Here is a 15845-nt window from a genome sequence, read left to right as displayed (position 1 = left end):
CGAAGATGTTTCTATTACTTTTTTTCATATTCTACAACACAGAACCACACACATCTCAATGAACCTGTTACTGAGTGGTTCAGTTAAATGTCCTGTTGCTTACAGACATAAAGAAAAGGGGACAGACTGGAGGGAAATAACAGAGAGAACCAGAGAGTGTCGAGCTAAACACAAACACACACACACACACACACACACACACACACACACACACACACAGTTGCTGGAAAGCTAACTGCAATAAAAGCTAATCTGTACAGAAAAATTTTAAGGTTTACTGTATTTAACTCCTCTCAGAGATGATACTTTGTTTCCTCCTAGCACGAGGGACAACGTAACTAATTTGACATTTTATTTTTTTATTTGTATTCACTATCATTGAATTTGTAGTCCAATAATGTTATCACAGTTTCACAATTTCTTCCTGTAAAAGCTTTAAAGGGCCGTTCCTTTAACCTCTATTTTCTTTGTGTGTGTGTGTGTGTGTGTGTGTGCATCCGTGAGTGAGTTAGTGTGCGCCTCTGGTTCTGTCCACGGCTAAACTTGGATCCTGCTGCAGCAAACTTGTTAATAATTTGGATCCCTAGTTATGGCCTCACTCAATACCAGCCTAAGCGGAGGGATAACATGTGCGCTGTGTTTGGCTAACACATAACGGAGTGGACGGTGTGTTTTCCTTTACAGCTAACAGACCTATACCCACATTGCTGCGTACTTCTCGGGCCGCTGCTCGGCGACTCACTTTTGTTTTGTACAGTGTGTTTGGCTAACGGCTAACGGAACTACCAGTAGACACAATGCTGCACCTCGCTGCAACTCAGCCGCTGCAACGCGGGCAGACAGCTTGGTGAGTTTCATTATGTTTTTGGCAAAGATTGTACGACGTGTCTCATGAGAAGACTTCGTCACGCCACTGAGTGCACCTTTCCAGTTGGAAGTGTGTTTGGATTGCTGCACAGCTGTGGACCTGCACACATAGTGAAACAGAAGAAGAAGAATTGTCTTAAAAATAGCAAAGTGACCACCAATTGAATTTTAATTTGACTTTAAATCTGTTTATGTATTTAAAGTGCCTGACATTTCATTTCTTCAGATGACCTCCAGAGTTATTAAAATAGTTTGGAACAACCAGAGTATTTACTGTTCTTAATCTGTAATATTAATATGCTTTTGGCACGTATAGCCTACATAGTTTCAGTGATTTTGCACCACTGTTGTCTTTATACTTGGAAGTTTGTGGCCAGTGATGAAAGGTCTGTAACCTACAGTTAGCTTGCTGACGGCTTTGGATGAGGTAATGTGTTTCAGTGGATAAACTCGGAGGTTGTGTGTGTGTGTGTGTGTGTGTGTGGTGACCCGACACTCACGGCTTCTGTCAAAGCAGCTATTAGTATTAGCATAGCAGCAAATCCTCAGTATTACAGAACAACAAAAACAACTTATGATTAGTAGCTTTTGTGTGAATCGTGAGGGCCGGGGCGGCACGTGAAGGGGGCAAGTGTTACTAAAGCGGGATCAATAGCTCGAGCGGGGAGCCGCATCGACGAGGGCCACCGCTGCGGTGCTACACTTGCGGCCCCCTCGGGGACAGTGTGTCCACGGCAGGGAGATTGAAATCAGTTTACAGCATGAGGGGGACACATTAATCCTATTACCACCAATCTGGTAGTTATGGTTTCAATTGAGGAGCTTTTCCTAGTCAGCAGCACTTAGGCCTCGGTGAAACAAACACATGCAGACACATTTTCACACACTCTTAACGTGCTAGCATGTCCACACAGTCCCCCGCGCAGATTCACACGCTTTAAGAGGCGACAGTAATCCAAAGAGTTACACAACATTACATAAGGTGGCGAAGAGATGCTAGAGCTCTTACCTTAGGCTACAACAGCGTAGACAGATGAGCTCTTTCTCTCTACTCACCGCTGTCTTACCCTACTTCTTTATCTGTCTGTCGGCGGTGAATCACAGCACCCAGCCCTGGTAATAATCAAGCATTACTTGGAGCAACGCTAGGAGCATGGCTGCACAGCTGGCAAAGTGCAACGCATGTTGTATTTCAGTATATGGATGGATGGATTGTACATAATATATGGGCAGTGAAGGGAAGTGAACACACGTTTGAGGTACTTTTACTTTGAGTATTTCCATTTTCTGTAATGTTGTACAAATATTGTACTTTTTAAAAGGCAGTGCATATATTTCAAAGCTTTTGTTAGTTACTTTTTAGATTACGGATATTAAAAAAATATAATAAAAAAAATATTTTCTGATATATTATTATATATTAAATTACCCAGCAATACATGAAGTAGTCCAATCTAGCCCGACCTTTACCAGCTGCAACATTGTGATGATATATATATATATTAATGCATCAATAATTAAACTCAATATATATTATTCTGACATTTTGCACTGAAGAGTACTTTTACTTTTGGTACTTAAAATATTTTTTGATGATTGTGCTTTTACTCGAGTTCTATTTTGATTGCAGGACTTTTATTTTCGACACAGTGGCATTGCTTCTTTTAGGAAGTACAATACCTCAATACTTCTTCCACCACTGCCTATAGGTTGAATCTAGATATAGAGCTCATGTTGTTGTGTCTCAACTATTATTTAAACTGAGAAATGATCATGTTATGAGAGGTTGCAAACAGTCATTCCTGCTCACTGAACAACTTGAATAAATGATTAGTTAATCAACAAAATTGTAGTTGATTACAATTCTGTTGATTGACCAATTGACCTATTGTTTCAGCACTTCTATCCGTCGTTAAAAAAAGCAAACGCTGCTATAGAGAACATGAATAAAGTTTGCCTTTAGCTTGCAGTGTGCTGTAAACGGTCTGAAGCCCTGTTGTATTCTTCTAAGGCAATTGGTTTGGCATTGCTACTTTAAGCACTAAAACGACCCCGTCTTTCCACAGCTGTTTTGTGTTGGGATGGAAATTATACGGGAAATACTGACAGGAAAATGATGTTCGACCCGTAATTTCAATAACGAGGCCGATCATTGTGCGATAGTGTTTCCACTTATTTTTCCTCGGCGAGTAAATTGCCGGCCTGTACATTCCATCGAGAGTCCTTTTTCTTTGGTTCTAATCTTATCACTTCATAGTCGTGTCGTCTTGGACACATGGTAACCGGACCCCCCCCCCCCCCCCCGCCCCCCCCTTCACCCAGGACATTGTCCTTTGTTCTACGTCACCCTAACGGACACAGCGCTAACCTTTAGCTGACACTTGAGCCCCGGCACTTCTCTAAGGTTTCAGGCCAATGTGAGCTGCTCATCTCCACCTGCCCAGTGCCCAGACTGGGGGAGCAGGCACACCTGAGCCCACTGCTCATGGGCCCGGGATCGCTCAACCTTGCCAAGATGCCGATCTGGTTTCCTACCGGCACGGAAACACGATACCGTCAGCGTCTACATCCATCCCGTCTGTCCTGCCTCTGCTCCTCTGCCTCTTGCCTTCACCTCTACAACTGGTCAGAGTGCATCACAACAAGTGTTTTTGAAATGCTGGCCCTGGATCATATTAAGATTCAAGCCTGATTCATGTTTGATGAGCAGGGAGTGAGAGGTCTGTTGTTGTCCTTTCTCTAAATAATAAAACACTGCAGAGAGAATGGGTTACTAAATAAATGGCCACCAATTGATAATAAGCAGATTAAGTCAGTCCATTGAGGCAGGTAATACATCTGTCAAGGACTTGCCTAGGACGATACTTAATTTAAATTTAATGTAGAAAATATTACAAACGCCTGCTCTAGAGATCTGCAGCAAACAAACAAACACATATTTAGTTACTTGTTGCTTTTCTTTGTCTTATTTTATAGTAAACTGAATATATTTTGAACGATAAACCGAGAAAGTAATCTGCAGATCAATAAACAATGATATACATTCATTAAACCGTTACCTTCTCCGAAGCCATAAATTCAGCCTAATCAGAAACGGTGTGAAATATTCCGCATCTGATAAGATCACATTAAACGACACAGTATTTTCTCGCTTCCTTTGTTGCTTAGATGCTCAAAATAACCGTCGCAAATTCAAAGGAGTGACAGCCCGTTGTGTAAGGGTGTGTATCGAAAAAGAAGACAGTGGGAAAGAATAAAAACATCACACGGACGTCAGCAAAAATCTCTCTACAACTGCAAATAGCAGAGATTAGTCATCGAATCGCTCCTCCTTCGTCATTACAATCATAACTTCTGAGACGGCAAAGCCTGAGAACGGACATATGACACAAAGGGACGGACAGACAGACAGACAGAGGACAGGAGGACAAATGGAAAGTGACCCAGTGGATGGAAACTTCTACAGGCGTCCTCGTTGTGTGTGTGTGTTTGCTGACAGAGGTGTTTGTCTGTAGGTCTGCGAGTCCGCTGACTCACTGTTGTGGTTGGAGTGTGTGACTGTTGAGTGTGTGACTGTGTCAGTGTTATACAGTCGTCTGTGTGTGGGAGAGCAGGCTTAAGTCGAAAACAGCTGTCCTCTGTGGCTCGCAAAGCAGCCATTCTCTAGTGTTATAACACGTTTCTCCACAACGGTGTGTGAACGTGTTTTCTCCCAATGCTTCCTAATTAAAACACATTTAATTCAGCGACAGACTGCAGCCAGAGAGGCACTTATCAAGAGAAAGAGCAGGTTGACAGGCTGATTCATTATTCATGCGTGTATAAAAGAGCAAATAAATGGGCAACCGTCACACTGTGACAAGCGAGTAAATAAATAAATAAATTAGAACGCCAGCATCAAATTGAGCACACAAGGTAACTGTAAAGGCTTGCATCACACTCGGTGCTCTGTAATGCACTCACTGCCTGCCAACGTGCAATGACCTTCACCATGTGTCCTGTGCTATCGTCTGCTGATGCTGCTACATTTTCCAGGTAACAACAGTGCCGTGACGACACATGCACATACTACAGCGTCTGCCCACAGCTCCGGCCTCGCTAAACCTCGCGGGCAAACAATGGTCCTTTTGTTTTTGCTCCAAAATAAATACAAAGCACTTTGGTATGAAAGCCCACTGTACCACCAGCTCGGCCATTATTGCAACAACAACCTGCTCTGTCCACAGCCTCTGTGTTTGGCTCATTAATGATGTAACCAGCTGGGACGGAGCCAAGGCAAAGCCATTTCAACCGTGTCAAAACAATGGCTCCGAACCACCACAGCCAGTCGCACAGCATCTCCTCTGATTAAAAACCCATCATTCACTTATTTTCTTCATGTCGCCCGTTCAAGCACCTCTGCCATTGCCTAATCGTTCCGCGAAGGGTCTATATATAGCAGCAATCCGCATATTAGTTCGTCTTAAGTGCTTTGCAACAAAAACAGGAGCCTTGAGATTACAGTTTTTCCTCATTTTCACATTTGGAGGTATGAATAAAAACAAAAGGCGTCACACTGGCTCAGATCTCGTTGAATGATAATAAAAACAAGAGGAGGCTGACAGGGAGGTGAGCTCAATCAGAGGCCTCCCCCCCCCCCCCCCCCACGTGTCCTGCTTTAATCTTCCCTCTCCCCCGGTGCTCTCCATCACTCCCTGTGTGCCAGAAACCAGGATTAGTGGTGTTCTTTGTGCCATTCAAAAGTCAGCCCTCTGTCTGCTCTTTTAATTGTGCAAAGACCCCGTTTTCTTTGGGGCCGAGTCTGGGAGAGGTGGGCTGATAAGAGCTGCTTGACAGGAAGCTTTGGTGACGACTGCGCCGCGATCAGACTGTCCTGCCCGCGGCTGTGTCAAGCCTGTCTGGGCGAGGATGTCTGATCTCAGAGCGCAAGACCAGGTTTCACGAACATAAGTCAATCACAGATAAATAAATAGCATGCGTGATCCGAGTCTGCAACAAGTGTTGTAAACGAAGGGGCATTCGCTGTCGTGATCAGGAGTATCATTGGTTGGATACAGAAGAAATCCCGCACAATCGACACCTCTGAGGTTTCACAGACAGCTATTTCAACCGGAGTCCCTTGGAAATCTTAAAAGATTATGACCGCCATCCTATAATTACAGGACAACTGCAGGGTGACACACTGGTGTCTTTCACCTTGACTGGTCTGCAGTGGTTAGAAAGTGTAATGAGATTTGGGAGCAGCAGCTGCCAGGCCTCGCTGGGGGAACGCAGACCACAGGGGTGGATCAGAGGCCCCGTTTGTTATGCCCATATATGCGGGATATTTGTCAGTAACAACAAATCACAATCACATGCCGTGTTCACGTGCCATTCATGCCGTGGCAGACACAAAAAGTTGGACATTTCACATAACCACACAAATCCCTCGAGGCGGCTAAGTGTGAGGGTAGTAATCATGCACATGGAGTTGCAAAGAAAAGTGATGAAATGTGGCTGAGAAAGGTGCTGTGGGGATGAGGGGATGAGGGTGGGGTGACTGGGTGTTCAAAACCTGCAACTGCAGCTTTGGGATGCAGGAGGAAAAAAAGCTGAATTCAGCCACAATCATAGTTGTTTGTGTTCCTGAGCTGCACTGTAGCGTGGTCTTATTCTTTCTCCCATCCTTTTGTCTCTCTCTGTCTCTTTGGTGATGAGTCAAAGTCAGACAACCGACCAGCAGGTGAGGGAATATATATTCTGACATGGAATTTCCAAAGGGTTTAGTGGGTGAGCCGAGCTTTGGCACACCATCTGTGTGGCCTTTTAAGACCCAAAACTGGCAGGTGTCAGTGCCAAAGGTGGGGTCCCCCAGGCTCACTTTCAACACCTTTAAGTGCAACTTAGCTTTCCTGCTCTGTGACTGACAGGCCGCGTATCGAATATACCTGTACCTGTCCTTCGGACAAGTCAATAACATATGGGGAGTCAGCAATGAGTTTATAGCGACCTTTAGTGTAGGCTACTTCCAGTGAAATCAATTTCTACTCAACACTACAGATGGAAAAACCTACATTGCATTTGTGTTCCTTATGGCACCAATCACAGCCATTCATATAGCATGGTTGGATTATTCAAACTACATTATTACATGCATTAATGTGAGGATGTTTGTGTTTTTTTTTTATCACATCTAACCTTGTGCACCTGCAATGCTGCTGGGATAAGGAGAGATAAAAAGGGGGAGAAAGAGGGTCTGTCCACCACTGCGTCTATAAACTGCCTCGTTTATTTCCCTGCATGTGCCTTGAATGGACAATTCACTCCATCACACCCTCCCATTCAACTTACGCATTGCCTACCAACCCCTCATGCTCCGAAACTTACACAACGATACAACAAATGGTGCATTAAGGACCTTCTTTTGTGTGTGTGTGTGTGTGTGTGTGTGTGCGTGTGTGGCATTCTTGCCATGTCTACCCATTTCTGCAATTCATCAAGCGTCAATCAACTGTGCCGCGCGCGCGCAACGCTCGACGCGAGTCTTGGCGAGCTGCGGCTCCCATTGATAAAAAAAAATCCTCGCCTGAGAGACCGGGGCTGCATTCAACGTCACCAAGACATGCATGCGCTTAAAAGAGGGCAGCATGCCATGCAGTCGGTCCTGGGCAAACTGCTGCACAACCACACCACAAGGGTACAACCGTAATGATTAGTTGCAAACGTTGTGGTGAAAACCGTACCTGCATTTTGTCTGACGTAAACACCTCGATGTCTACTTCGCAGGCGATGATGGTCACAATCTCCAGTTTCATATTTATCGATGGCATTCCCTTTCGTGGTTAGTGGGGAGGGGGTAAAAAAAACGGAACGGAGTAAAAGTCTTTCCCCGCCTCCTCTTCCTCTCCAGCAGCAGGTCGAAATCGAAGAGGCTATCGGGTTCTTCCTCCAGAAACTTGAGGTTAAGTCCAGACTGTTCTGTTCGGGTTTGTATCAGCTGAGAGAGTTGCTGCTGGACTCCTCACTGCACCGACGCGCTGCTGAGAGTGATGCTGCAGCAGCCGCGCAAACTCTCTCTCTCTCTCTCTCTCTACCTCTCCTGCCCTCCCCCCTGGCTCCACATTGACGTCATTACCATCCTCACGTTCGTCGTGTTTTACGCCACTACGGCGCTCGACGATCCGTGCAGGGGGCACTGCAGAATTCACGGTCCGGTTTATTCCGCTTTTTCTTGTATTTTTTCGTGTGTCGTTAGGTTCACCGAGCTGCTGGAGAAAGAAATGTGTCACAACCGGTTTGAGAAATTAAACAGCAAAACTGTACATCAAGTTATACCACCATCAGCCTGACAGAGAGAGAGCCTGTTAGTTACCGTTCATGCCTTTGAATGATGCTCTGCATAGGCTACAGTACAATGAACATATCCCCACAGGGGGTGGACATAATGCCAGGAACATATATATATATATATATATACTGTATATAATATACAGTCATTCAAGTCTCATGTAAAAGCCCTACAGCTGTGGTATCTTGGCTCAGGCAGAGGTATGTGGAGGCAATAGTTATATTAGAATAATGCAACCTTATACAACATGTAGTACAGTTTAAAAAAATCCCCATCACGTTAAATCCAACGCAATCACATCAAAAAGGTCATATTAATTATTTTTTCAATCATTTTTCAGAAAATGAAATAACAGAAAACAGTGAAAAAAAACCCACATCACAAAGAGTCCACGGTGACATAAAAACCTTTAATGTCATACTAACAGTTCAAGTTTGAGAAGCTGAACATGTTAATAAATAGCTTTAGCGATTTATTGATTAACAAAATAGTTGGTGATTAATTAGATTGATGAATCAACTAATCTCATCAGTTTTTTTTTTCAATATTTCCTCCAATTTTCTTGTGAAACACTGAGGTTTAGTCTCTTTCAGTCTCAACAAAAGCAGTCAAATGAAACTCTATTAGGGAAACACTGTACAGGCGTTACCACATTATTAGGATCATCAACATCACAAGCAGCATGCAAGATTCACAGCCATAGTTTACTGGTAATATCCTTATGATCAAAGTACAATCGTATCAGCGCTATATTTGAAAAGCTGTTTTAATACATATAGCGTTAAAAAAAAAACACTGTTTTGTATTTTTTTTGCACCACTTCTTTTCCTTTCAAGGCACGATTACATAACCACGCCTGCCAGCTGCATGCTCTGGAGTACCTGCTGCATTCAGTGGACATGGTATGTGGCTTCATGGGCCTAAGAATAACAGACAAACAACATTGTCATGTGGCGGTCACGCTGATGAGTCCAGTGCCGAAGCTGTCGTCTCCCTACATGCTGTTAACACAAAGTTTACAGAGATCTATTTTGGACATCAGAGTCTTAAGGGCAAATGCCTTGTGGAGCCTGGAAAGACTCAAATATGAAAACTTGAAAAGAACGTCTTAGTGAGCTGTGCAGTACTTTTAGTGCTGACTAGTTGATTGGAGATTAACTGTACCGCGGCTCTTTATCACTCGCAATAAAGCAGCTGATGAAGCCGACTGTACCAGCGCTGCCACGGCTCCTTTTTTTCCTCGTAATTATGATGACACAGTGTTGAGTTTCCACTTCAGCTGAAGACCAATCATTTAAAAACATTCCCACAGACGTTTTGCCATTGCATAATAAAACCATGTCTTTTTTCCATCACTCAGACCGTCTCTCTCCGTCCCTTCGCTTCATAATAATAATTGCCCGGCCGGCCCGAGACAGCTAAGTCCCCCATAAGCCATTAATATTAAGGCTCTTGGCGGTGAGGGCTATTTACGTCTGTGTGTGTCAGGCATTGTCCACGCTGTGCATACGGAGAACATGAGTGAGATACGTGAGGATGACTGTGACATTCCTCCACCCAGACACCCAGTCTGGAAAAATCTGTCTGTTAAACGCCACAAATGCCCAATATCAGACACTGTCACATGTGTAGGCCTGAGCCCGAACTGCATCGTCAGCTGCTATTCTTTCAAAGTCACCATCGTAAGAGCAGGCGGTGGAGAAGACGTTACTTGGCAGGTTCAGATATCATTTCAAAATCACCCCACACAGCTCATTAATCACAAGCTCAGAAGTGACAAAGCAGAGCGTCTGTGCCGCCTTTTCTTTTAAATCCACACTGTTTTCTGGACTCTGATGTAGCCTTAGCTCGCCAAACGCTGTGATCATTTATTTAGGGCCTGTTGGAAAATTCTCTTTTCAGTTGCCTCTATTTACAAAGACTTGGGTTAACAGGAGGTGGCAGAGATTCACTGTCTTGCCGACGATAACGTCAGCTTATAGCAGGTGCTTCGCTCAAAGCCATCCTGCCCGTACTTCAGCTCGCATTTAGTCTGGGCTAGTTTAATCAAGTCCAGCCCGATGTAGTTTAGCTTATTGCACTCAAGTGTTACTGCTGCACTGTTTAGCAGTGAGTGCTTGTAACCAGGGGAACTGCGGTTGCCATGGGATATGTGGAAAAACTGTGGAGATGCTCAGCTAATTAAAAAAACAAGAACAGGGTTTAATAAAAAGATGTGTCCATTTATTTTGTTTACAAACTAGTGTGATGGTGGTCTTTTAATAAATTAATTTTCACAATAACACGATATCTACAAGTGGCTGCCTCGCTGCCACCGCACCTCTGCCTGAGTCCGTTGTAACACTGGGACAGATTGAAAGTGCATGAAAACTAGTTGACAAGCGAGCAGAGAAGTCACAAGAGTCAGCCAAAGGTAATGGAGAAATGGATGCTTAATGTTGATAGATATGGATGACTAACAAAGCAAAAAACAATGGAGAAATGGTTAAAAAACATCCAGCCTCTGCCACTCCGAATGGAAACCTGAACAAACCGACGTAAACATTGACAAGTCAACGGTATGAAGAGAATTATTTTAACATAATCTACTTTTATACACGCTTTTAGTGCATGTTTGGGCATGTGAGCTCTGCACAGCGCTCATATGGCGGTTCCAGCTGATAACGCAGGAAGCTGGCACGCACCTCCAATCACCTTCAGCTATGTTTTGGGGGCGGCTGTGAGCTCAGAGGTAGAGCAGGTCGTCCATTAATCTGAAGATCAGAAGCTCATGTCACATGTCGAAGTGTCCTTGGTAAGATATGTGACTCTACACACTGAGAGTGTGTGTGTGTGTGTGTGCGTGTGTGTGTGTGTGTGTTTGAATGTGTGTGTGAATTTGTGAATATTGACATGTAGTGTAAAGTGCTTTGAGTGGCCAGAAGAAATAAACGCAAGTCCTTTTATCATTTTGCCGTAGTTTGCACTGTTAGCACCGTTAGCACTGTTAGCTGCAAACTCAGCCATCGCTATTTTGAGAGCGGGTGAGAGGCAATAGAAGTGCTCCCGATCTCACATAAAGCAACTTTAAATGACATCCACAGGAAAATGAATTCATGAGCATGACTGTTAAGCTGACGTCTGAAAATAAAAAGGTTGGGAACCGCTGCTGTATAGCACTTGCCACAGACATATAGAACAGTTCATTGGATGTATACTCTTGTTTTTGATTGTCAAAGCACTCCTCTGATCCCTTTTGCAACTACTGATAAGTAGGATGGAGCAGTGTGGATGATGAAGCACTTTTCTTCCTCTCTGGCCTCATTCTGCAGCTCTCCTACTCCTCCTCATTGTCAATTCTCTTCTCCTCATTCACAATTCCCTCTGTTAGATCTCACAGTCGGCACGCCCCGAACCAGACTCCAATGTCGGAAAATACAACAAGTTCTTTATCTGCTTTGAATAAGGATGTATAAGTGAACAGAGCGACTGATAAATTCTTACAAAATGCGGAGGATTTGAACCTTTTAAATGCGACCACCTTGTAAGATGGGTTAACAACAGTATCAGGTGTTTTACTTTAATAGCAGCAATTATTTTAACTCTTGGCAAGAGGACGAATAAGTGTTTTCCCCAAAATGTCAAACTATAATCCAGATGTTTCAGCTGAAAACTGCAGCTACATTTGTAGTGAAAGACACCACAAGGTTGCCGATGCTCTTATGGCCTTAAAGTGTGTTGCACATGCACATAAAAAACAAAGGAGATTGTTACATTAAGGAAATAGAAATCAGATTTAATTATTTAAAATTTAAAAAAATGAATGTACTGTACATGCAGCCTCACAGACAAGGCACGCAGAAATCGAGATATTGCAGAGTCTCTAAATTGCATGATGCACTTTAATAGAAAGGAGAAGAGGAGGCACAGAGGCAGCACACATGCTCGAAGGGTGAGCCACTGTGTCTCAGACTCACTGACGAGCAGCATTTGTATTCTGAAGTAGAGTCTGCAGAGGAGCAGGAGGGAGAAAATCAGGGCAGTGGATCATCGCGGTGGGCTGATACACGCACGTTCATAACACACAAATGCATGTTAACGCACCAACCAGACCATCCAACACATAAACACAAGGACACATTTAAAAGCATGCATTTAAATAGGTTAGTGGATTTGTGCTTATAACTGTAAAACAAACACACACACACACATATTTATTCACTACAAGAATTCACCCAAAGTAGAAATGCATACAAATATGACAACTGTTCCCACAGACAAACAAGCGATATCAGCTGTGTGTGTGTGATGTAACAGCAGAAGAATGGAAGGAATGAAGACTGCAGGCATGCACATAATGCTCTAAGTGCACTATCAATATGATCTTCACACACACACACACACACACACACACACACACACACACACACACACACACACACACACACACACACACACACACACACACAGTACATCCCTTCACTGCCAACCTCTTGTTACACCAGGCTACCTCTCTTGGCCCAGCCAAACCAACCCCCCGGTGCCAGCGCCAATGCAGCTGCCGTAATCTAGGCCAAGCTATTTATAAAGCAAGCAGCCAAGTACAGGCGCAGGGAGACAGGGGGAGACAGAGGGATGGGAGGATAAAAGAGTGTCTACAGGGCAGGGAGACAGAGTGTAGGTGAGAAAGGAGAATAGAGAAGCACAAGGAGCCAAGGTGGCACAGAGGGAATAAAAGTAGTGAGAGGGTGAGTGAAAATAGAAAGAGACAGAGAGAGAGACAGAGAGAGAGAGAGGATCTGTCAGGTGCATGAATACCTGAGGAGCAGACAGCAGCCATCAAGTGTAAATTTGCACAAGTAGCCGCGATCGACACTCCTTCAAAGCTGGAAATGTTTTTCATCTGGTGGTTTGGATTTTGCAGACGAGCTGACAGGATGATGACACGTGAGAGAGAGAATGTGGCTGCTGCAGCGTTTAGTGATTTGGATGAAAAACAAAATGTTGACATAAGTTTGACACGACGTCTGGCAATCAAGCCTCAATCAACAGTGACAGACAACTCTGACTGTAACTTCTCTTCTCCTAATTAACAAGAAATGAGCATGTTTGTCACGGGAAATGTGCAGATGCAGCTGTACAGGTAGAACGTCCAATACATGAAAAAAAAAACCTTCAGCCTACATTATCACAAGGTTGCTCTTTTCCAAAGTTAGAACAGTTTTAGTTATTTCAGTCGTTTCGTCTGTCCCTTGTGCTCTTTTCACTAGTGTAAAGTGGGCAGGGCTCAGGTGCAAAAAGGTGACGTCATGTACTTCTGAGCACCAATCAGGATTTAGCAACATTTTATTTCAAATCTGATGACAGTTTTTGGTTTGCTTATGTTGCCGCTCCGATGTCATTCTGATCAGACTCCACCCTCAGAGTCCTAATGAAGGAGATACGCAGAGTATCCATCTCTTAATAAATAATATCTAACGTTCTCCTCCCGGTCTTAAATGTGAATAAATGAATATTTAGGATAATAGGGAAATACTAGTTGCCATGAGAATAAAAGCATGTTGAACTTTTGTACTCCATCAGGAACATGGAGGTGCTTTTTATGAGTTTCATTGAAATTCTGTTCAAAGTATTCAAAGGCGTTTTATGAATGTTTACGACAATAACCTCATACAAAGAGGAAGGTGTTTGTTTTGGAATAGCGATGCGCTGGTCAATAAGAAAACTCAATGTATCGTAGGAGGTGAATGCACAGGTGTATATGGGCACAGCAGCAATTTAACAAAAACATTGAAAAGTTCTCTTTATTTTGAATTACTGGTATGTTTTAAGGTTCTGATGTTGCTCGAGTTGGAAAACTGGGTAAGATTTCAAACATTTAATTTTTTCTCCATCCGCATTCCGCGAAGGAGAACATCAGAGTCAGAGCCAATCAGAGGCAGAGTAATAACCAATAACCATTTTTACCGAATGGAGCCTGAACGCATCATAATGTAACCTTCGTATTTTGCCAAGCAGGAGTGTGAAGCCCACCTAACAGCTACATTAACTAGTCCTCCTTCTAATTTCAAAACACGGAGTTGTTGTTCACAATGTGGAAGAGAAAAAATAGGGTGCACCAGAGTGTGTGTTAGTACTAGTTTGCACATGTGCAGCACCGATCGGCCAGGATGTTCAGATTGGGTAATGAGTGACGTGTCGTTGTTGCTGTGTAGAGAAAATGAGCTTATAAATGATATGATAACGTGATATCGGATGAGTGCATAGACTCGCGTACTCACCGATATGCAATCCAGCATTTTAGGCTGCACCAGAGGCACTTCCAATTGTGGTGTTGGTACTGGAACAAGTCTAATATGTAGTCGCACATATTTAAATAAGTAAATAAACAACAATAACAAAAGCCGCTTTATGTACAGCGTGCTTTTACAAACAGCATCACAAACACTGTCCATACACGGGAGATGACAGCATAGTATGTTTGTGGTTCACAGCCCACATCTGGTGGGACACCAGCAGCTGTTCAATGCTTTAACCCAGTCCAGCAGCTTAGGAGCTGGAGAGATGAGCTGTGTGAGCGGGACAGACACAGAGGAGGGGGATGAACGATGAAGCACAGAGCGACACGTGCCGATGGTTCCACTGATTGCTTTGCTTTGAAATCAGGTCAAATCTTTGGATTGGATTGCGTAGACTCTCTGACCCGCATGCAGGCATCGCCACACTGAATAGCAGACACAACAGAAAGGGGGGGAAAAAGAACTTCGGACACAACACCGTGCTCTGAGAAGAAGTGGGTGCTATTTCCTGATGCAGGCAACAAAAAAAAAATAGAGACACGATAGACAGGATAGGGAGAGCTTCTTCTTTCACTAATTTTAAGTTACATTTAAAAAAACATGTATGAGAACAATTAGTGTAAGGATGCAACCTTTAAAAGGATGATTCATAAGCAATCCATATCTTTTTCAGACAACCCACCAGCCACCAGGGCAACAGATGTTCAAACTGTACAAATCACAGGGGGACAGGTCGCCACACAGGCCCCCAGACGCCAATAACTTCGGTACAGGTCATCTAATAGGCAACATGACAGAGACAGTGATAGGCAAAGAAAGTGAGACGCACACAAAGGTGAACTGAAGTGACATGGAGAAAATGCACTCGGGGGAGAAATGAACAGATGAAAGATCTAAAGAAAAACAGGAACAAACAAGAACCGAAGAAAACTAAATTGAATTGGGGCGAGCCACATACACGATTGTATTTCATTTTTCCAGCAAAGTAACAACAGCGAAAGACAAGTGCAGAGAAAAATAAATAAATAATCAACAACAGGCTTGTCAATAGTCCTTTTCTGTAAATGACAACCGGCAGAAATTGATTTGGAAAGCGGTCTCTCTCCTCATAAATAAGGAGGGAAGAGGCTCTACAGACTCAGGAGCCGCACAACATTGAAACGTCAACAAAGCTCTGTAAGTAAACAGGAAGGTAAAAGAAAAGGGAAAAAAGGGAGGATTCAAGCCAAACTGGAGCTACAGTGAAGTAAAACGTCTCTTTTCACAAGTAACCACTTTCAGACGTGCAACACAGTCCAACAGACTCTCTAAAGATAAAAAAAAACAACGTCCATATTGTTTTAAAAACATATCTTTAAAGTACAGACAGACAA

General features: G+C 43.5%; 1 protein-coding gene across 2 annotated transcripts in view; it reads right to left on the bottom strand.

The window, feature by feature from the left end:
• The window catches only part of rcan3 (regulator of calcineurin 3), a 35719-nt gene that overhangs the window by 11544 nt on the left and 8330 nt on the right, over positions 1-15845 (bottom strand). Inside the window, exon 1 of one of the 2 annotated variants that reach the window (XM_079175299.1) lies at positions 7590-7794. The exons of the other annotated variant lie outside the window; for it this stretch is intronic. Coding sequence (XP_079031425.1) covers positions 7590-7676 — 87 coding nt within the window. The 5' untranslated portion in view covers positions 7677-7794. Of the gene's footprint in view, positions 1-7589; positions 7795-15845 lie in introns of those variants that run through there. 2 annotated transcript variants of the gene reach the window in all.

Source organism: Pholis gunnellus (genome assembly GCF_910591455.1).
Source record: "Pholis gunnellus genome assembly, chromosome: 15".
NCBI lineage: Eukaryota > Metazoa > Chordata > Actinopteri > Perciformes > Pholidae > Pholis > Pholis gunnellus.
The sequence above is the reverse complement of the archived record's forward strand: the minus strand, read 5'-3'. Positions and strand labels throughout refer to the sequence as shown.